General features: G+C 38.2%; 1 protein-coding gene across 1 annotated transcript in view; it reads right to left on the bottom strand.

Moving 5' to 3' along the window:
• The window catches only part of FBLN2 (fibulin 2), a 136,366-nt gene that overhangs the window by 87,060 nt on the left and 26,403 nt on the right, over positions 1-22,903 (bottom strand). The window contains 2 exon segments of the mRNA XM_032239092.1: positions 2,181-3,604; positions 4,179-4,276. Of these exon segments, the coding sequence (XP_032094983.1) occupies positions 2,181-3,459 (1,279 nt within the window). The 5' untranslated portion in view covers positions 3,460-3,604; positions 4,179-4,276.

Raw genomic sequence — 22,903 nt, 5'->3', positions numbered from 1 at the left:
TTTCTTTTCTGTGGCCCTCAGGGTCACCTGAATAGTGCAACTGGATGTGCAACAATCAATGTTTCCAGCTTGTTAAGACACCACCTATATTCTGTTTACAACACATTTTCAAGAACGTTCCACACTCATTTGCCTTAGGATCAGGTGATCCTAAGGGCACAGATAAATCTCCAAGTGGGCTTAACAACTGTTAAAAAGAGTGCAACCAGATGACCACAAGGAATATATATCCTTCCATCCTCCACCACTCAGTCAGAACTGAAGAAGCTTCTTGGATAAGAAGCAAAATGTCTTCAAGGAAAAACAAAGTCCAGTTGCCTTTTGAAAAAGCACTTTGGGGACAACCATAGCTGGATGACTGAGAATCTCCATAGACACGTCACTTCTAGAATTTCCATAAAATAGACTGACATAACATTGTATTAACTGCGTTCATGCATATAGGATGGTCACATCTGGCCAATTTTGCCATGAGAGCATAGCCTCGGTGTCCTTATGGCAATGGGTGACTGGCTCACTGGAAGTACCCATTGATTGGGTGGAAACATTAATCACTCCTCTGTTTCAATTTCAGATTGTTAACATCATTGGTTCCTTTCAACACATGACAAAGCTATCTACAGAAAGCAAATCTACAAAGATTGTCCTAAGAGATGGACTAATATTTGTATTAATGCACAGAGGGATTTAACATAAACACTGCTCATTTAGCAAAGCCATTATTAACAAAGAATTTCTCTTTCAAAGCAGCAAGCAGCTTCATTTTCAGTACAGGTCACAAACCAGTTCACATTGCTGTTTGACCAAATGTTACATAATATATGCAGGAGTTACCGAGTTCAGTTGGGTCAAAATTTAAATAATATTAAATTTTATCAGTAACAAATATGGATAAGACATTTACTTTGCATTACCCAAACACTTATGCCCTTCATTTTTTCAATAAATATAATAATTTTATATTTTCATCAAATATTTAAAGCCACTTGAATTCAAACTTTCATTTTCCTTTGTCAATGGAAAATTAGTGTAAGTCAAGTGAAATATATTTAATTAAGATATATGAATTAAAGTAAAATAGATAGCAATAGCATTTTTATGATACGTTAACATTTTATGATTCTGTATGTTAACAATCCTGTAAAAATATCTTCGTTTGTAAAAAGGCCACCTGTTTGTTGTATTCACAGTATGCTTTCATTAAAAAGGGTGGGGAGAATTCCTGACATCTGGGGGTGGTTATGAACTCTTTGTAACTGGTAGAAGATGCTAATTTCTCATCTCTGGCTGCCTCTACTTCTCCATTGGAGGAGCATTCTTACATCTTTCCTTGGGAGTCTCCAAAGCTAAAAAGTTGAAATACTTTAATAATGATTATGCAATAAAAGATAGCAAAATACTTACACTCGCTTCTTAATCAAAACTAATATAAATTCAAAATGCCTACATCCCAACCATGATAATTTCATTCAATTGTTTTTTATCTATAAGAAAAAAAAACCCAAACTTTGTTTCTTTTCCATCAAATCAAATGGTTAAAAAGTCCAAATGTTAGATAACCTCTAAAAGAAAAAGAAAAAAAAAGGTAAATTACAATACAGCTGACTAGCTATCCACTCACTTTCACTAAAACTATGCATCATTATTCTACAAAGAGCTAAGATTTTTTTGTGATCGCTTGACTCTGCAACTGTTAACTAGACTACAGGTAGTCCTCAACTTATGGCCCCAATTGACCCCAAAATTAATGGTTCTGTCAGACATTTGTTAAGTGAGGTTTGCCCCATTTACGACATTTCTTGCCATAGTTGTTAACTGAATCATTTCAGTTGTTAAATTAGTAACACGGTTGTTAAGTGAATATGGCTTCCCTAATGACTTTGCTTGTTAGAAGGTCACATGATCACATGACTCCTGGACAATGAAGCCATCATAAGCTATAAACCAGTTCCTAAGCATCTGAATTTTGATCTTATGACCATGAGGATGCTGCAATAGATACAAGTGTGAAAAATGGTCATAAGTCACTTTTTTCAGTGCTGTTGTAACTTTCAACAGTCACTAAATGAAGTGTTGTAAGTTGAGGACTCTCTGTACATTTCATTTCTGTAGCAAACAGGCAGCAATCCCACTGTACTGTTTACTGATGTAACATTAAGGCACTGAAACCGACATCTTACCTTCTGATAATTTGGAGGAGGTATGAACAGAGTTGGGATCCACATCTTCATCAGGCTGGTAATGATAAAGTGTTTGAGATTGTTTGGAGACTATCCAATTACGGTCTTCTTTTAAAGCAATCAGCGATGATGGCGTCGGATTAAATTTGACTTCAGGGAAGTTACCTCTTTTGGATTCCTTGAAATCCAATGATTTGGGTACTTTTAATTTCTGGTCTTTTTTCGTGTTTAGCTTGATTCTAAAAGGAGGATTTTCTCCTTGCTCAATTTTCTCATGACTGATTGCATTTTGTCTCTCCACTTCTGCCCCATTCTGGGGTGTCTCAGTTGTTGTCATGACTTCTTCCTTTAACACACTACTTGTAGTGGTCATCTTATATCTTTGTGGTGCTTTGGTTGTTGATACTGTGCTTGTATCCATCCTGACTTTGCTATCTTCATTGTTGCTCCTGTTTTCTGGACGATTTAGGAGAGGGATATTTGTGCTGGTTTGTTGCGTCATTGCTGGGTCTGAAATAGACTGAGTCAGTGAAGGTGGAGTAACACTGCTTGCAAGGTAGTCATAATCCTCACTTTGTTCTTGGCCTATGCTCTCTTGCTCCAATTGTGTTGAATAACTGTAATACTTTTTGGGTGGCTCCACCTGAGTGGTGTCTCCTTCTGGTGCCTCTTGGTCATAACTGTAGGGATCATCATAGTGCTGTTCTACTTCCATGGTATCAGATGGATTAGGGGAGGTTAACGTGGATTCATTACAATCTGGGAGCTGATAGCACATCAAGTCGCCGCCAGAATTAGGGCAATGGCACACTTTGCACGTAGGCATGTGGAAGGTATGTCCTGCAGCGTATTTCTGGTCTTCGTGGACACAGCCTATTCTTCCACATTCGGGACATCCATCTGCTGGTAGAACCGCATCAATGCAGTTTTGTGGAAGGTCTGGACATAACATAAACTGGCAGCTGATTTTACCCCCGCCTTTGGGACAAGAACATTCCGTGCTTCCAAAGTCGACCAAATAGGACTGCCCTTCAGGCACTTTTCCATTGATAAATCCCACATTCACACAATCATAGTACTGGTATCCTTCACAAGTACAGCCATTCTGCAGACAAGAGGCGCAGCATTCTCCAGGCTCTAGAACTTCTTCAATGCAATTTTCTGGCTGCTTACACTCCACACCTGTGCAATCCTTCTGTGCTGTTGCAATGCCGGTCCAAATAAGCACCAAAAGGACAGTGTTCATACAATGTAAGTGGAACATTTGGTGCCTATCCATAATCTTCCTAAATAGGTTTGGCAAGCATTCAGTTTTTCTAATCTTTTATGGGCTTCTTTTCCTTTCTTTATTACCCCCTTGAACTTCTTGTTCATCCAGCTCTTGGTCAGAAATATTTCCCTGGATTCTGTTTTGGAATTAGAGCCTAGGTTTATGAAAGAGAACTTTGTTAAAGACTATACTTCACACATATCCTGGTAAACATTAGCAATAGTTTTAAAAATGGATAAAGCCCCAACATCTGGAGGCTGACATAAAATTAATCATAACCCTCATCCAAGTATAGACACCAAACTTCAGACTACATTTTTAAAATTTCTTCTCTTACTTTCTTAAATTTCTTATTCTTACTTTTTTAAAAAAATAGCATTTAAGAAATGTCTTTTTATCTATTTATAAAATAAACACCAAGTAAAATAAAAAAGCAAGTTTTTATTGTGGTACTTCATTTTACAGATTTAATATTCTTGGGTGTATTTTTCTTAATTCTAACTTTTAAAATAATTATTGACAAAAATACAATTCTTTCTCATAGTGATACAGTCTGAATGTGTTTTAGCACTATATCTCATTCTGTTTTCTAATAGATATATGAATGGCAAGATAGCATCAAAATATTAATTGGAATTAGTTTTGAATTTGGGCCCAACAGAATCTGAATTTAACTTGAAAAGTTGTATTTGGCCAAAATAAATTTCCTCACCTCCAATTTAACTTACTTGCAGTAACTGTCCATTGCAGGACCTCTATGAAGCACTAACTGCTGTAAGGAGCAAGCATGGGACAAGGTGTGGTCATCAGGAACCATAAGAAAGACCTGTAATGAAAGTAAGCATATTAGAAATCAGAAAACTAGTTTCTCAATGCTATTGCACCTAACATGAGTCTTTATCACTAAAGTATTATTGGGAGCACAGAAGACCCCAAAGTTCATTTTGTTTGGTCTAAATATCATTTGTCCTTAGCATTAAACATAAACCATTTCTTTTTTTTTTAAGTTTTTATTTTCCATTTTTTCATTTTCATACACTCACATATATACTGTGCATAGCCAGCGCCATACAACATTAAACAATAATCACAGCAATTCCTCTTGTCAACAATACCCCCCAAAATACAAACCCAATATACCTCTTCCCCTCTCCATACACCTCTTTCTTTCACCCCCCTCCAACTTTCTATCTTCCCTCCATCATCCCTCTCCACCCTACTTCCCCTCCCCCTCTACCACTCCTCTCTCCCGATCCACTCCCTCCCTTCCTTCTCACCCTCCCTCCCATCCTCTCTCCCGTCCCGCTCTACCCGTCTTTCTTCTATCCCACTCCTCCTCCCCTTGGTGTATTTCCACTATATGTCAGTATACTTAACTTATCCTATTTTTACAGAGAAATTATAGAAAAACAGTATACATGTGAAGTCACATTACATTGAAATCTAACCTGGTATATGTCCCTCCCTCCCCCCACCCTCCCCCCAACCCCCCACCTTCCTCCCCCCCCAACTTCCCAGAGCCTGTACATGGTATAGATTTTTAACAAACACAGTCTAAAATATATTGAGAAAATATAAATTAAAAAAAGGTTAATAACATCTCTACATTGATCTTAGCTTCTTCTTGCTAAGCTAACTTTAAACAATTTAAATCATTCCTGATCTTAAGCATAGGCTATCTGGAATTTCTTAGTCCTGTATTTGTTTTGTATATAATCAATCCATTTTTTCCAGTCTTGTTTATATCTCTCTTACATTTCTTTGAGTCCTTTCTCAATCTTGTAGGTCAAGTGGAAAATCACTATTTTTATAAAGATCTGGGTACTGTAATGTTCTTACTCCAAACATTTGTTTTTCTTTCCTGTAGTACCCAAAGTATGGTAAATGACCATAGGGCAACACTTCTCAATAGGAGGTCAAAAATGTCATGTAGAGTCAGGGAAACAAATTACTTCTGTCCACCTACTTCTGCTATGATGTTGAAAGTAAAACTCCTGACCCTCATTGGTTCTGGACATACCTGTAGGAAAGATTGGCTCCACTGCATATTAGCTGGAAAGAACACAGTGGCTATGTTTGAACTGCTTTCCTTTGTCACTCATAAAATTTAAACTTACTATTAAAATGTTTGCAACATTTTTTTAACTATTACTTTTCAAACATTTGGACACCCACCTAAGAATATTCATCCAGCTTCAAATGCACACACAAACCCTACATACCAGCAAACAAATTTTAGCTTGATTTAAAGACTTGTATTTTTGATTAGCTATGTAAAGTTAAAGATTCCCCTCATACATATGTGCTAGTTGTTCCTGACTCTAGGGGGCAGTGCTCATCTCCATTTCAAAGCCGAAGAGACAGTGCTGTCCGAAGATGTCTCCGTGGTCATGTGGCTGGCATGACTAAACACCAAAGGCACACGGAACATTGTTACCTTTCCACCAAGGGTGGTCCCTATTTTTCTACTTGCATTTTTATATGCTTTCGAGCTGCTAGGTGGGCAGAAGCTGGGACAAGTAATGGGATCTCACTCCATTATGCAGCACTAGAGATTTGAACCACCAAACTGATGACCTTTCTGATCGACAAGCTCAATGTCTTAGCCACTGAGCCACTGCATCGCTAGATGTGTATTTATACTTAATATAGCATTACAAAAGCAATTAAAATCTGAATTGAAAATAAAACTGATAATACAATTCAGATGATGGTGGTAAAAGTCTTGTACATGAAGGTACTGATGATACACACTGACTTAAGCCCCTTCCAAATCAACATGTTAAACCAAAATTGACATAAAGATGATACAAAAGAAATGTATTGGCACTCTTGGCATCAAAAGGGAAAATCCATTCACTGATCATTCTAGCACAAGTTTCTCAATTGGATGCCCTCAAATTGTGTTTAAATTAGATTGGTTGTCCCAAATGTGCTTTTCCAAAAGACAACTGGATTTTCTTGGGGAGGGGGGGTTGTTTTGTTTTGTTTTCAAATGTTTTATGTCGCATTCAAAAAACTTCCTCAGTTCAGAACCTGGATAAGAAGTGAAGCATATTTTTTTAAAAAAAGTTCAACTATAACCGGGATTCTATGGAGAATCTTGGTGGACAAATAGACACCAAGTCTAGATAGCATTAGTTGATCTAAAGACCCAAGATGGCTGAATCTCATAATCTCAGCTATACCAATATCAACCACTGTCCTTCTCTCAAAGTTACATGAGGAATATATGAAGGTAATATCATCGCAAAATATGCACATTAACATGTTTACAATACTTCTATTTATTGATTGATTTTATTTATGTATTGCAATTTGTCAAACAAAAACAAGAATAAGAGAATAAAAATACAATAACAGGGACGATAGGCTTTTGCACGCCCCCTCTACTGACCACTTAAGTATGAAGTAAGGAACTCAATTTGTGACTGAAAATGTGAAAATTTGTAGCTGAGACAACTGAATCAGTTAGGGCATTCCAGACTTTGACAACTCTATTACAGAAATCATATTTTTTACAGTCAAGTTTAGAATGAATTACACTGAAGGTGCTCCGAGCTGCCATGGGCGGGGGCGCCGGCGGGAGCTTTGGTGGCTTCACCTCAGCTGAAGCGTCGGGCGGAAAATCTGGCAGTGCTGTTGGAGGAGGAGGAGGTGGCAGCAGATATTCCAGTGGCAGTGGGGACTTTGGGGCTTCACTTCAGCCGCAGCACTGGGCGCAAGCGGCTAGGACTGGCCATCCACAAAGGACTTCCCCGGGCTTGCTTTGCTGAACACGGGGCGACTGACAGTAGTTTGAGCTGGCGCGGCTGGTGCAAACTACTATCAGTCACCCCGTGCTCATCAAAACAAGTCTGGGGAGGTCCTTTGCAGGTGGCCAGTTCTAGCCGCCTGCAAAGGACCTCCCCATGCTTGCTTTGCTGAACACGGGGCGACTGATGGTAGTTTGAGCGGCGCAGCTGGCGCCTAGGAGGTCCTAGGAGACCAGCCATGCAGCATAAGCTCCTCTGCCATCCCCACCCCCCGCACCCGTGCTAACCCTAACCAGGACAGAAAATCTGAGGCCCCTCAGCTTCCGGAGCCTGTGTCATTAAAAATCACTGTGCGGCAGTTGGAAACTGCTGTTTGGTGTTTTCTTGCCACATGCGCAGCCGTGCAGCTGCGCACCATAGATGGAACATTGGGACTCATCTACAAGTAACATGACCCGCAAAATATCATGAAGAGGATAATCTGTGGATTACCCATGGGTAATCTTATTGTGCAAATTAAAACACACAAAGGGTCAATTTATTTACAAGTGATACTTTTTTTTACAATTTTGGTTAAAAAAAACCAAGGATCATCTTATCCATGGATGGGCTTACCCAAGTATATCTGGTACAGGAATTATGAACTTAACTCTTAGTTTGTTCTGAACATGGTGTATTATAACAGCAGTTATTTAAAATATGCATTTAGGATATAAAAGATGTTGCTTGTTAATGTATTAGGTCTCTGTAAATCAACTCTGATTAGATACATAGCTACAAAATTGAAAATTGAGAGTTTGATTTGAGTTACTTCAAACTTTGATTTGAGTATTTGTTCATTAGCTAAAATAGGAAGCATCTCATTTTTTATAGGGTCAGGTAAAAATATCAGGAATGGATTAGTGTATAATCCTTTACAGTAGTGGTTCTCAACTTGTGATTCACAGATCCCTGGGGGCTTTTGTGGAGTAACAAGAGGGTGGGCACATCTGACTGGCAATATTTGACTGGCAAAGTACCGCCTGGTTCGGGTTATCAGATGTTTGAACAGGCATAGAAAGACAAAGACAATTAGAAAGCCAAATAAATGAGGGAAAGAAAACACAAACTATTTAAGTTTCTTGGCATCCACAACAAAAATTAGAGGAGAAAGCTGCAAACAAAATGTATTTGGACCTACATACATATGAGATTCCTTTTACCAGCATTAGAAAGACTGGTTTTTCAATTGCAGGAATGTGCTAGGGCCAGTTAAGAGGCAAAAGCTTCAGTCTGTAACTGATTATGGTCTTGTCCTTTCATGCAGCAGGACAAGCTGGCTGGAGGCTACTAATCAACTAATTAAAGACACAGAGCAGAGCTTGTTAACTTATGGTTAGCACTTAAGGAAGTGCTGCCCCACACAGAGCAAAGCTGCTCGGGAAGAGTAAGTTTGTTAGGCACTAAAACACACACACAGCCAGACAATATTTGATTTTAAGGTTATGCTTTCTGACAGGAGGACATGAGGAGTAAGAAGACATGTCCACCTTTTGCCAGAGGACTGATAACCCTATCCCTGGCATATTTTCAAGACCCGAGTACTTCAGTAGTATAGTTTACTGATAATATTCTCCAACAGATAATTTATACTAGCAGAGGTGGCAATCACAACCTGGTATAAATACAATGATACTGAGGCCCAAGTCATGGAGAAAGAAGCTGGAATAATAATAAAAAAAGGAAGTTACTAAGTCTGATACTGCCTATTATTTACAAAAGTTTGGCCTAGCATTTCTAAGTGTTGGCCTTGCAGCCATTTTCTCATTTTTGAGACCTTTAAAGCTGCCCATTCATGCACATTTGAAACAGTTAATCCAAGAGTGCCTCTCGGAATAGTCCGCTTTGTGTCTTTATTCAATGTGCAGAAAGCTAAGGTGAATTCCCTGTGCACTGGCAACACTAGTGCAGAAGTAAGCGAATACACAAACAAAACCCCTCTCTTACTACATTTCCCCTAACCAGGTTTAAGGCTGATGACATTGAGAAAGTAAAGAGCTTACAAAGAAGACTCACTGCTGCATTAACCAACAGTATAATCTGAAAGGAGCTCTGGCAGACGAAGAGTCTAATATAGTGACAAAATTTACTCCCCAGCGCTCAGCAAACTCCTTAAACCACTCAGCCTTCCCTCCTCTTTCTCCATATATAGAAATAAAATGGCAGCAGTTTTGTTCACAATTCCAGAAGCAGAGAAAAACCCACTCAATCAATAACCTCCTTTGAAATGCCACAAAACACTTTGAAGCCATCTGCTTCAACCTGTTGCTTTGAAACAGATCCCTGCTTTGGTTTGAAAACCGTTGTAGCTAAAGAATTCTGTTGAAACTTTCAAGGCTGGTCAACGATCAAAATCATGCCACAAAACATCGCTGTATGATATTTGCAACTGTGTTCACCAGCCAGAATCGCTTCTGCCAGACAAAATGAAATACTGTAAAGTCATTTGGGCCAATTTTTTTGTCAGACTGAGGCACTCCTTCACAAGCTTTCTTCTCTTCTTAAAACCATGTGCATCAAAACTGCAATGCAAATAAGCTTTTGCTCTATGAAGTTAAAGTCTGATTTTACCACAAGCAAGCAATCAGAAAAAAAGCATTAACAAAACCTAATCTCCTGTGAAAGCTAAAACATCCTTCCAAAATATCAAAGTTCAGTTACAACGGAAATGCTGGGCACGGCAACCGCACCAGTTTGGAGGAGAGCCCGGAAAAATGAACATGATTCTTAAAAGCCGCATTGATGAAGCCTTAGGAACCCCAATTGACTAGGCATCTGATAGGAATTGCACTGCATTGAAACCCCGTTATTTGAACAGAAATAGCATAATTTGTTCCAACTTTATTTCTCTGAGCTCACTACCAGAGGACCAGGTTGTAGTTGAGGTTTGATCTTATATTGAATTGCTACCTCTCTTAATTATGGATAACTGGCACAGTATCCCTTAAGAAAAGTATTATATAATTTTCCCAGAACTTGAGCAGTCAAAACACTACAAAAATAACTTGCTATTAATAGTAGGGTTGTCAAACATGGACTCTAAACTACAGATGACAATCACATAGCAAAAAGAACCTGATAACTTTGCTAACATCTAGTGATTCTCCATAAATTCTGGAGCTCAGGCTTAACTGACTACATATTTGTCTATTAGGTTCACACTTTTCCTTTCACTGGGCAGCTAAAGAGATCGCCTTCCCTACTCTTCCCAAATGCACTTTGTGTGGTGCAGAGTCTCCAGATGACTTTCATAGCTGAAAATGGACTAGAATCTGGCTCTCCCTCTTCCAGATCTATTGCTACTGCTAAATCATATTAATTAACTGTTAATAATCACATCTTCATTTATTGTATTTATACATATTCCTAATGGTTTACAAGATAGGTAGTCCTTACTTAATGACACTGCTTGGGACCAGAAACTCCATCATTTAGCAATCATTCAGTTACAATGGGGATGAAAAAGAAGCTTTAAAATCAACCCTTGCATTACAAATCCTTACAACTTTCACAGGTCAGTCAACAGCAATTGCAATAGCAGATTTATATACAGCTTCACAGTGCTTTTTTACTGCCCTCTCTAAGCGGTTTACAGAGTCAGCATATTGCCCCCAATAATCTGGGTCCTCATTTTACCCACCTAGGAAAGATGGAAGGCTGAGTCAACTTTGAGCCAGTGAGATTTGAACTGCTGAATTGCAGCTAGCAGTCAGCTGAAGTAGCCTGCAGTACTGTACTCTAACCACTATGCCACCTCAGCTCTAAAGCAAAGGAAAGCTGAAGAAAACCATAAGCACAATTGCAATTTCATTAAGTGGCCCCTTTGCTTAAGTTGACTAAGTTGCCAATCCTAATTGTGTTTGCTAAATGACAACTACTTGAACATGAATACTGGTAACAGAAGCCATAAGATCATTGTAACCACTGTTTGCTAAATTTTAAGAAGATTAGAAGATTTACCAAATGAGTGAGAAAAACAAGACTGGATGAACAATATTAAAAAAATGATGATGAGCAGAAGTCAAAGAAACCATGAAAAAAATGGCAAACATTCATCTTTTGTAATTTGATGCTCACCAGATGCTGGCTGGTAATGGTATCATGAAAAATAGAAAACATCACCACTAGCAACCATGAAAAAACATTTAAAGTGATGTTGTTCCCCTTCTCTTTTATGCCTTAATTCATAAATCTGCCCATGTTAATTTTTCAGAACTTCAAGCACTGAGTAAAAAAAAACAGATTTCAGCAGAGATATTTTTGCAGTATTTCCTGTGTGCCTTTAGAACATGGACCCTAAGCGATTTGATAACTTTGATAGGCATCAAACTAACCTCTCAAAGAATTTGCCTTTGTATCTGTTTTTTGGAAGGCTGCAATCTTGATTCATCTCTGTGCAATGGCCTTCCATGATTTCAGCCTACAATGGACTTACACGCCTCCTTTGCTATAATCTTTGGAAGAGAATGGAAAGCATGCAAATAAAATGAATAGCTTTCTTATGCCATTAGAAATATTGTCTTTTGGACTGAGCTGCATTAAATAAACGAATGCTTCTTTTTCAGTGCTTCTTAGTCATATGTTTGAATGTTACCCCAGACTCTATGAATAGCTAGTTGTTTTACCAAGGCTGGCTGGGGGAAGGTGTAACTGGAAAGATCTGGGTAGTTCTCATGAGAACCTTCCTTTCCTCTCCCTTATGCTGTTCAAATTAAATACATATTTCCAATGATGGAAAATCAGATGTGCTCTTGAACTGGGCCCAAATCTCACATGGCCCTTCTCTTATCCTCGCCATTATTCTCTTCTGATAGTTACCTGGTGTATTCTTCCTGAAGTGAATAAAATTGCCCAAGATATAAATCATCTCAGCAAAAAGTTTGAGTGCACCACAAATGAGACCGTAGAGTACAATTTGGGGAAAGCAAAAAGAATGAGATTGTTGACAGAAAGAGCAAATTGCAGCTATAAAACAAAGACTGGATAGCCTTCTCATATAAAATCCATAGAAGCTGGTGAGGATTTAACTGTGGGTGTATTTGGATCCTTCTTCAAGTCCTGAGGTGCTGGGAGAGCGGGGGGTGTTCCTTAGAGGGAAGAGTAAAGAAGCACATGTCAAAGATATATACTCCCTCAGGATCACCCAAGGCCTGAAGACCATCTCAACTGCACAGCTAAAATATTATTCTGGGCAATTGGGATTTAGAAAGAGGCTAGAGGCAGATTATCATTTTAGTGACAATGGTAAAGGCATTGTTTCGTGTTACGTGGGGAAAAGCAACAGTAAACACTCTTGGGTTTTAACAAGATGCCACATATATAGACAAGATAAAAGTGATTGACAACATTACACTGGATGATAGGCCCCTTAGGTCAGATGGAACTGAACTTGTTATTGAGAAAGTACTAAGTTTTTCAGAGTATCAATGGCATTTATGATCCAGTTAAATTAAAGCCTTTGGGAAGTCTAGTTGCTGATATTGCAGTGCAGGAAAGGAAAGTCCCAAAGTGCAAAGACAGAATGAAAGAACGTGGGAAATAATAAAGCTTGTACACGGAAAACACAGTGAATGATTAAATGAATTCACTGTGCATTGAGATCTTGGGCATCAGTGAATTGAAATGGGCTGTGACTGAATAATTTCAGTCAGAAGATCAAACTGTTTACTATTCAGCAAGGATAGTATTTGGATACTATCCAAATAGTAATATTTGGATACAGTAAAGATAGTATTTCGATATAGTATAATCAATGACCAAAAATTGGTCAATTGGACCATGGATTACCCTGTAATATGACAGCTATCCACATTTATGCTGCTTGTGGTTAGAAAAGGGAATGCTACCACCGCAAATACTCAAAAGGTAGTTCTGTTTGGCCTAGAAAACAATAATTTAGAGAATTAGTTATACATTTTCGCCAATCCAATGATTTCTTCATTGCTAACATATCTTTCAAACGATGAATGACATACTGTGTCTGTGTGTATGAGTGCACTTGCATGTGCATTCACACCCATATACACATGGGTGTCACCAGATAAACTACACAAAAAACAAATTGATTAAATTATTGGAACAAGGAGGTGGAAGAGTTGTATATATTATTTTATTATATTGTTTTAAATTTTACACAGTATATTATATTATTTTTATAGGTGACTCAAAATAGCTTATTATTAGATGATATACAATGCTGATAAATTAAATTAATCTTCTAAAGATCCCCCTAAAGGCCAAACTGTGATTATATTTACCACGCTGCATCATACATTATAAATATATATGATAATCATTCTTGCTTAACTTTGATTAAACTTTATATTGTGAATACAGTATATACTGTTATTTTGCCATTGCTACCTATATATCTATGTGTGTGTGTTGTTGTTGTTTCAAACCAAAAATGTATTCCTAAATTTGTTAAACTTTATGCTAGCCAGAATAATCTAAATCTAACACAGAAGAAGCTCCCCAACTCAAGGTTATTCTTTTCCGTCTCCTCTGAATTTACAATTATACCTAGTAAATTCATGTCTTATTTTAGTCAGATCTCCAAAACAATGCACAGGATTGATTCAAGGCTGAAAATAAATTCTGAAGAGATCGTAGAACATTTGTGTCACAATAAATTTTAGCTTAGAGTCTGTGTGTGGGAAAATAAATTACCCAAGCAACATAATTTCTATAATGAATTGTTAAATGCTGTGCCAATTCAGTAACATGTCAATTGGGCCGTATTTTGTTTCCTCCATATCAGCCTCCAACAGTTTAGTTCCAGCTGTTTCTATCAGTTTACATATTTTTGAGAGCACAAAACTGATCACTACTGATGATATTCTCCTATAAATGTATTTTAGCCTTTGATCTTCCAAATACTCAGACTATTGAACAATATTCAATTTCCAGGGGATGGTCTGCCAATCATATCTGTTCTTAAATTGGTTGGTAATCTTGTAATGCAGTACTTTTAAAAATGTAATCCCTCTCTGTGCCACCCTCTTTGTCTTCCCTTTGTAGTTCACAAGTGAGCTTTCCTGAGTGACAAATAACACTTTTCAGAGCAATTCAACCATAGAAGAAACTGATTTATTCCTCAGCCTTCTTGTATTTGTTATATTTAGCAGTCAAATGGTCAGCTGTCAATAATGAATCAAATATCCCTCCTGGGATAAAAGAGATAAGATTCAACACAATATCCACATATTTACCCGTGGTAAGATATCTCAGTGGATGAAAACATGGATGCTTTCTTGCAACGCAGAGAACAGAGAAGATGCATTTCAATATAAGGCTCAACTATAGTCTTGCTAGCAGAATTAATGCCTCACCAAGCCTTGAGCTGACACGTTCTTTCCACACTACAGTAACTTCCACCTCAGAGTAACTAGATTTTTATGATGTCCATTTCTGATATGATAAAGTGCAACAGAAGTGTAACCTTTTGAAACGGTATTTTCGGTCATTTCCTGAATTACATATTGTCTGGACTTGCTGGATTATTTAGATATTTAAAAACCAAAGGTGCCAAAGAAAGAATTCAAATCAGTAACTGCAGGAAGTTAGTTCATTTCTGTTTCTTACTGTTATCTAAATAATTTTGAAGGCAGCAGAACTGAATACAGAATAATGGAGTTGGAAAGGACTTTGGAGGTCTTTAGTTCAATCCCCTGCTCCAGCAGGGGGTTGAACTATACTATTGTAGACAAATGATTGTCCAGTCCCTTCTTAAAAGCCTCCACTGTTGGACATTCCACAACTTCTGAAGGCAAGTTGTTCCACTGGTTGGTTGTTCTTACTGTCAGGAAAATTTTCCTTAATTCTAGGTTGCTTCTCTCTTTGTTCAGTTTCCATCCATTGCTTCATGTCTTCCTTCTGGTGCTTTGCAACATAGGTTGACTCCCTCTTCTGTGTGGCATCCTCTCAAATATTGGAACACTGCTATCATGTCATCCCTAGTCCTTCTTTTCACCAGACTAACCATACCCAATTCCTGCAACTAGTCTGCATAGGTTAGCCTTCAACCCCTCAATCATTGTTGTCACTCTTCTCTGTACTATTTCCAGAGTTTCGATATCTTTTTGATATTGTGGTGACCAAAACTAGATGCAGTATTCCAAGTGTGGTCTTACCGCCATTTGTTCAAATGCTGTATGATGAAATTGTTCCATGTAACCACATTTCCTAGTTTGGCACCATTTCACAACATAGGAGGTGTTAAGAACTCAGAACTGGAGTGTATTCTTAAAATCACACTATATGCATCATCAGCCAAGGTGGCGCAGTGGTTAAATGCAGCACTGCAGGCTACTGCTAGATCAGCAGTTCAGCGGTTCAAATCTCACCGGCTCAGGGTTGACTCAGCCTTCCATCCTTCCGAGGTGGGTAAAATGAGGACCCAGATTGTTGGGGGCAATATGCTGACTCTCTGTAAACCGCTTAGAGAGGCCTGAAGCGGTATATAAGTCCACTGCTATTCTGGCAAAAATGTGATTTCAGCTGCCATTGAAAAACTTCCAAATCAGGAAATGTTGAAAATATTCTATGTTTTGTTACAAATTCAAAAGTGTTCCTAAGGAAAGATGAATAAAGGATTGAGCTAACACAGCTACAATAGTACCTTGAAAACTTGAATGGAATGTCAAATAAGATGCCATTTCATAAAATAAGATGCAGCAAAGGTCACCTCTATGAACAAAAAAAGTAAGCAAGCAATGAGGGGAAGATTTATTATGCTAAATCATCAGGTGTATTTAATGGGGTACCAATTGCAGACTGAAATATAATATAATCTACCACATTTTAGGATTTGAAAATAGAAAACAAAATTAACTTTTGCTTTTGTTTAAACAGCAGGCTTTATATAAAATAAACAGATTATTAAAGTTGATTCAGTTTTCAAAGCGGATTGTCATATGCTGGGGAAAATACTATGCTTGAATATGATAAGCAAATAAGTGGAGTCAACTAGAAAATATAGATTGAAGAAAATCTGAACGTTTCAGTCTCGTGCTAAATTCACCAGATTTTGGTGAGACATAAGTGAGTTGATTGTAGCTTTAATTCAATTTATAAGCACTTATCTTCAAATAGTAGCCTTTCAGGTGGATTATGTGCACATAGATTATGCCTTTGAGCTATATGTGTGGTAAATTCTTAATGAGCTTGGAGTTTGTTTCCATTGTAACCCAGAATCATGTTAGAATTCCAGTTTTGGTTTCTTTTGGTAATTACAGATTATATTCTCTTTTTTACCACAGGAAGTTGCTGTGGTCTTTTCCATAATAATTTGTGGTGTATAAATTTATTCTGTATCAAGATGGTTTTAAATAAGAAGGATAAAGTTGTGGTCTAATTCTGCAAATATTTTATCAGTGTGATTAGCTTAAAAGATATAAATTATATGTATTATTTGCCTGTTCAAGTGGAGACAAGACAAATTTATTAAAAGACAAAGAACTGGCACTTAAACATAAAAAACCTGTTTTCCTGTACATGAATCTTTTCCTTTTGCCCATTCTTCTTCCACTTAAAAACAAGCTACTGCTTTCTAGAAAAATCCAATTGTCAATGCAGTAATTCTTGATAAATTTCAGGAAAAATCACATATTTTTCATAATCTGAGCAAATATTACCACTTTAACTTATCATTTGACAAGTGGACACCAAAAGCTTGACCACATTATTTACTTGGCCATGCTGAGAGTTTCCTCTTTTTAGAACCAAAGAGTCCTCCAGAACCATATAGTCACCTATACTTTCCTTGATCTGGTCCCTCAGTAATTTAAAATCTTAATCTCCGACTTTAAAATACATAAACTTCATTTTTTGCAGAATATTGATTGGATATGGCTCTTCCAAATATACTTATTATTATCACCATATGTGAACATTTTATCATTCTACATATGAGATAATATATAAACTAGCACATCTTGATAAATATATAACCAGCACATCCTTCATCTTAATACAATAGTGGAGTTGGAAGGGACCTTGGAGGTATTCTAGTCCACCACCACCCCACCTAGGCAGGAAGCCTTATACCATTCAGACAAATGGCTATCCAACATCTTCTTAAAGACTTCCAGCATTGGGGCATTCACAACTTCTGGAGACAAGCGGTTCCATTGATTAATTGTTCTAACTGTCAGGAAATTTCTCCTCAGTTCTAAGTTGCTTCTCTCCTTGATCAGTTTCCACCCCTTGCTTCTTATTCTACCCTCACGTGCCTTGGATAATAGTTTGACTAACAGATATCTTGAATTTTGTTGAGCCCAGGTACACATAAAGCATATCCATTTTATGAAATAAAACAAACAAATAAATAAAATAAATAATAAAATAAATATTTGTTATACAAACATACTAACCCTGTACACAAATCTTTTCTTTTTGCCCAATCTTCTCCCACTTGAAAACAAGCTACTCATAATTATTTTCTACAAACAAAAAATTATAAATACTGATGATTTAGGAAAGAGAACATATGATTTGTTTATTACAAGAATGAAGATGTGCTAATGATCAAGCCATCTGCACATGTTATGCACAACCCATTGACAATAGGAAAAGCAAGTGAATAGACATATTATTCAACTTACAACTATTTGTTTAGTGACTGTTCAAAGTGACTGAAAAAACTGACTATCCTTTTTCACACTTACAACCATTTGTAAGTGTTCAAAATGTGATCAAAATTTAGATGCTTGGCACCTGGTTCATATTTATGAGAGCTGCAGTCCCAGTCTTTTGTGACTTTCTGACAAGCAAAATCAATGTGGAAGCCACATTTGTGTTATTAACTATAGCAAGAAAGGTGGTAAAAAGGGGTGAAACTCACTTACAAATGTCTCACTTAGCAACAGAAATTTTCATGTGAATTGTGGTCATAATTGGAAAAAATACAGGTAGTCCTCAACTTACAAGCACAACTGACCCCGAAATTTATGTTGTTTAACAGTTATTACATGAATTTTGCTCCATTTTATTACCTTTCTTGCTACGAATTTTGTTGAGCCCAGGTACACATTACCTTTCTTGCCAAGAATCTAAATTTTGATCCCATGATCATGGAAATGCTGCAATTGTTGTAAGTGTGAGAAAGGGTCATAAGTCACTTTTTTCTGTGCCATTGTAACTTTGAACCATCATTAAATTAACTGTTATAAGTCAAGGACTACATGTAGTCATGCAGTAGAAAAAACCATGTACAAAATATTTGTACAGATTTAAAAAAACCTTTAAGATTGTACTATTTCAGAGGTCATGTGCACACATAATATTTTGTATATGGTTACAAGAGTTTTCCCATTTGCCTGAAATTGGATTTTGGGTCATGAAAATCATGTAATAACTGATGATCACAATAAGAGAATGAACAGAAATTCATCCTATGAATTTTTCTCAAAAACGAAATTACACAAGCACCTGTAATTACATGTACCTGAATAATCTCATTTATTGCATGTGCCTATTGTATTTATTTCGTATTTAGAATTATATAACCAAAGCATATCAAAGTACTTGTTTTGGTGCTAGCAAAAAATTATCTGCTGCACAGTCAGAACCTCTTATTACCATTGTACTCTTCATTACATTCTCTAATTTTTCATAACAAAAAATTAAATTAACTATGTTTTATTCCATTTCTTTACCATCTGTATGGAGGGGTAGACATGTTTAAACCCTTATTTGGGGGGAAAACTTTTTCTAAACAGATTATACAGCAATTATTCTAATTCATTCTTGGGTTTATGAATTACTTAATAACCTTTTATCATTATTTATCTGTTTATGTTGACTAATACAGTAATATTTTTCTCCTGGATCTGATTCATTAGAAAGTAGAGTATTTTAGTTTAGGAAGGTTGTTGAGAAGGTGGTGGCCTTCCAGCTCCAACGGTCCTTGGAGGAAGCAGACTACCTAGACCCCTTCCAGTCAGGCTTCAGACCCGGTTACAGCACTGAAACCGCCTTGGTCGCATTGATGGATGATCTCTGGAGAGCCAGAGATGAAGGACATCCCTCCATCCTGGTCCTCCTTGACCTCTCAGCGGCTTTCGATACCATCGACCATGGTATCCTTCTGCGAAGACTGCGGGAGGTGGGAGTGGGAGGCACCGTGTTACGGTGGTTCTCCTCCTACCTCTCGGACAGGTCGCAGTCGGTGTTAGTGGGAGGGCAGAGATCGTCCCCAAGGCCCCTGAAATATGGGGTGCCGCAGGGTTCGGTCTTATCCCCCCTACTATTTAACATCTACATGAAACCGCTGGGAGAGATCATCCGTAGGCACGGGATTAGATACCATCAATATGCGGACGATACTCAATTGTATCTGTCCGCCCCGTGCCAAATCAATGAAGCGGTTGCCGTGATGGACCGGGGGCTCGAAGCCGTCATGGACTGGATGAGGATTAACAAGCTTGTGCTCAACCCAGAAAAGACCGAGTGGCTGTTGTGTTTTCCTCCCAAAAATTCGGCCACTAATCCAACACTCAGGCTGGGGGGTCAAATTCTACACCCCTCAGAGAGGGTTCGCAACTTGGGAGTCCTCCTGGATTCACAGCTGTCATTCGACCATCATATAGCGGCTGTGACCAGGGGGGCATTCGCCCAGGTACGCCTGGTGCGCCAGTTGCGACCCTACCTGAACCGGGAGGCCCTCACAACAGTCACTCGGGCCCTCGTGATTTCTAGGCTGGAATACTGCAATGTGCTCTACATGGGGCTGCCCTTGAAGAGCATCCGGCGACTTCAGCTAGTGCAGAACGCAGCCGCGCGAGTGATTGCGGGTGCACCCCGATTCACCCGCATTACACCTATCCTCCGCGAGCTGCGCTGGCTACCTGTCGATCTCCGGATGCGCTTCAAGGTGCTATTGACCACCCATAAAGCCCTACATGGCAGTGGATCGGGATACTTGAGAGACCGCCTTCTGCCAATTACCTCCCTACGGCCTATAAGATCTCATAGGTTAGGCCTCCTCCGCATCCCATCGGCCAGCCAATGTCGGCTGGCAACCACAAGGAGGAGGGCCTTCTCAGTAGCGGCCCCGACCCTTTGGAACGAGCTCCCCGTAGAGATTCGTACCCTCTCCACCGTCCAGGCCTTCCGCACAGCCTTGAAGAACTGGCTCACCCGTCAGGCCTGGGGATAAGGACCATTACCCCGCCCGAATGTTGTATGCATGTTGTGTATCATTTTTATTATGTGTTGTTGTCTTAGTACTGTATTGTATTGTATTCCCCTCTCCCTGGTTTCTGTGAGCCGCCCTGAGTCCCCTCAGGGAAAAGGGCGGCCTACAAATAAAATCAAAACTAAACTAAAACTAAACTAGTTCCAACTTATTTCGATGTTCACAGTTGATGGAAGTATAACATGCACTGATCACCAGCCTATTTGTTGTACAAATCCACAACAGCCTATATAGCACTAATCCATTGTTTTTCGTACTATATGTGTTTTACCACTTCCATTCAAAAATGGAACATACCTTCTTTTCCCTTTAGGCATTCATCAATTCCATTTTTTAAGGTCAGGTAATCCTTGCCAATGCTTTTCTCAAAGTCATGTATCCACTTTGCTTCTTTATTGTAGTCCTTTGCATTTTCCCACAATTCTTTCCAGAATTCAACTGTGGCCTGTTTTTCTGGTTTTTCACTTTTGGTGTCACCATTCACATTAAGACTTTGATAAAAATGCTATTGGTCTGATCGAATTTGCTGATTTTGTTTATATTGGATGATTCGTGCCTCATATCTTTCAATTTTTCTAGCTGTTGTGTTATCCACTGTTTTACAATCTCTACAGCTTCATTCATGTTTCTTGTATCCAATCTATATCTTCTGATGAGCCGATCTATGGTTTTGTTGTTTTTAAGCCGTTGCTCATGCATGTTCTTTAAGTTACTAGCATCTGCCCTTAATTTTTTGACTTTTTGTTCTAATCGGATTTTCCACTTTGGCTTTGATGCTTTTTCTGTTTTGTGACTAGGTACTTTGATTTTAATGCCTAGTTCATTAGTGACTATTACAGCTGCTCTGTACATTAACTGATTCATTTCCAAGATGGATCCCGATTCAATTGTTGAAAACACTGCATTAACCATTTTCATGATAGGGGCCAAAATTTTCTTAGGCACAGTTTTTAGTCATGGTAAATGTTGCCTTTCCTCATTAAGCAGAAAATGCTCCATGATCTTATCCTTCAATTCTTTTTGTTTTTGAGTTAGTTGATCAGTTGGTTCAGTGATAACTGGTTCTAGTGGTGGTGGTGTTATTTCCTCCCCGAGAGCTTCTTCTGGGAGTTCTACTATTATGTTTTTAGTTGTGTCTTGAATATCAGTTATTTCTGCTTGTGATATTGTTTTTTTGGTTTTGCAATTTGCCTGAATTTCCTCAAGTTCAACTTCACTAAACACTTTATTCCATATAATAAATCGCCTTTGATCTGCTAGTAGTTGTTCACTAACATTTGAATCTGGATATTGTTCTTTCCATAATTCATACATTCGCTTTAAATAATCTCTTTTTTCTGGCTCTGAGTTGTAGTAACAGGCCATTATGGCACGGTTTTCATCTGCACTATATTTTTGTCGTTTTGTTGGCTGGTCCACTTGTAGCCCACTTGTCGACGGATGTCCAGGGACCCCAACATCCGCCGCAGCCCTTGTTAACCCGCGCGACGACCGATGCGGTATAAAATTTTTATTTGTTTCTTTCACCATATTGTATGGGTTGGTGGGGTTTTTTTATGGGGCCAGTTGCCAACCTGACCCCAACCCTCCTCCTTTCTCATCCGGGCTTGGAACCAATGGTGGAGTTATTGTTGTTGTTGTTGTTGTTGTTGTTGTTGTTGTTATTATTATTATAGAAATTCCACCTTTTGGGAAAACACATATTCCATGTTCTGATTCAAGTTTGTTTTAAAAATCTATATCAGTATGTTACTTACACTCTGTATAAACATTTAAGAGAGTTCTACTTCATTTGGATTTTTTTTTTCAATTTAGACATTGGACAGGACAATTTTACTTGGAGTATCTTAATTAAGCAGTCACAGTTAATAATGTTACACTGAAACCTCAACCAGCTTCCAACATAATACAACTGTTTTTCCCTCTCCTGTTTGGCTACTGTATATCTTTTCATCCTTCCATTAACTTTATTTTGCTTTTTGAGTTGGAAAATGACTTGGCCTATTCTGAGCAATGAACTCATCTTGAGAAGCACAGAAAGAGGATTATAAGAATCCTGAGGGCAGCCCTTCCAGCCTTCTAGATGTGCTTGATGTAAAATTGCAGAGCAGCAGAGTGCCTAGGTAGATATGGCTAGTTGGATAATCCCAACACCTCTGAAGATTTTTACATGTTGCTGTAAAGTAAATTTTGTAGCAAACCATTGGTTCCTCCAAGAGAGAATTAGCCCTCTATTCCAATCTCTCAGATGAGGGCCACCTGCCACAGCAATCTGACAAAATTCAACTATAATTACTGTTTCAATTAGTGCTTTGTTTCTAGAAGTGCAAACAGGTAGGACTGTGAATTGAACAAATATTGTCACCTTTCTTAATTTTTATGAGGATGGCCATAAATTTTAGCCAAGATGGGCTTGGCCCAGATCACACTTGGTGCTGTTCATTCAGTAGTATTTGTATAA

This window comes from Thamnophis elegans, chromosome 2 (assembly GCF_009769535.1).
Source record: "Thamnophis elegans isolate rThaEle1 chromosome 2, rThaEle1.pri, whole genome shotgun sequence".
NCBI classification, from domain to species: Eukaryota; Metazoa; Chordata; class Lepidosauria; order Squamata; family Colubridae; genus Thamnophis; species Thamnophis elegans.
Note: the sequence above shows the minus strand (reverse complement) of the source record. Positions and strands in the feature narration are given on the sequence as shown.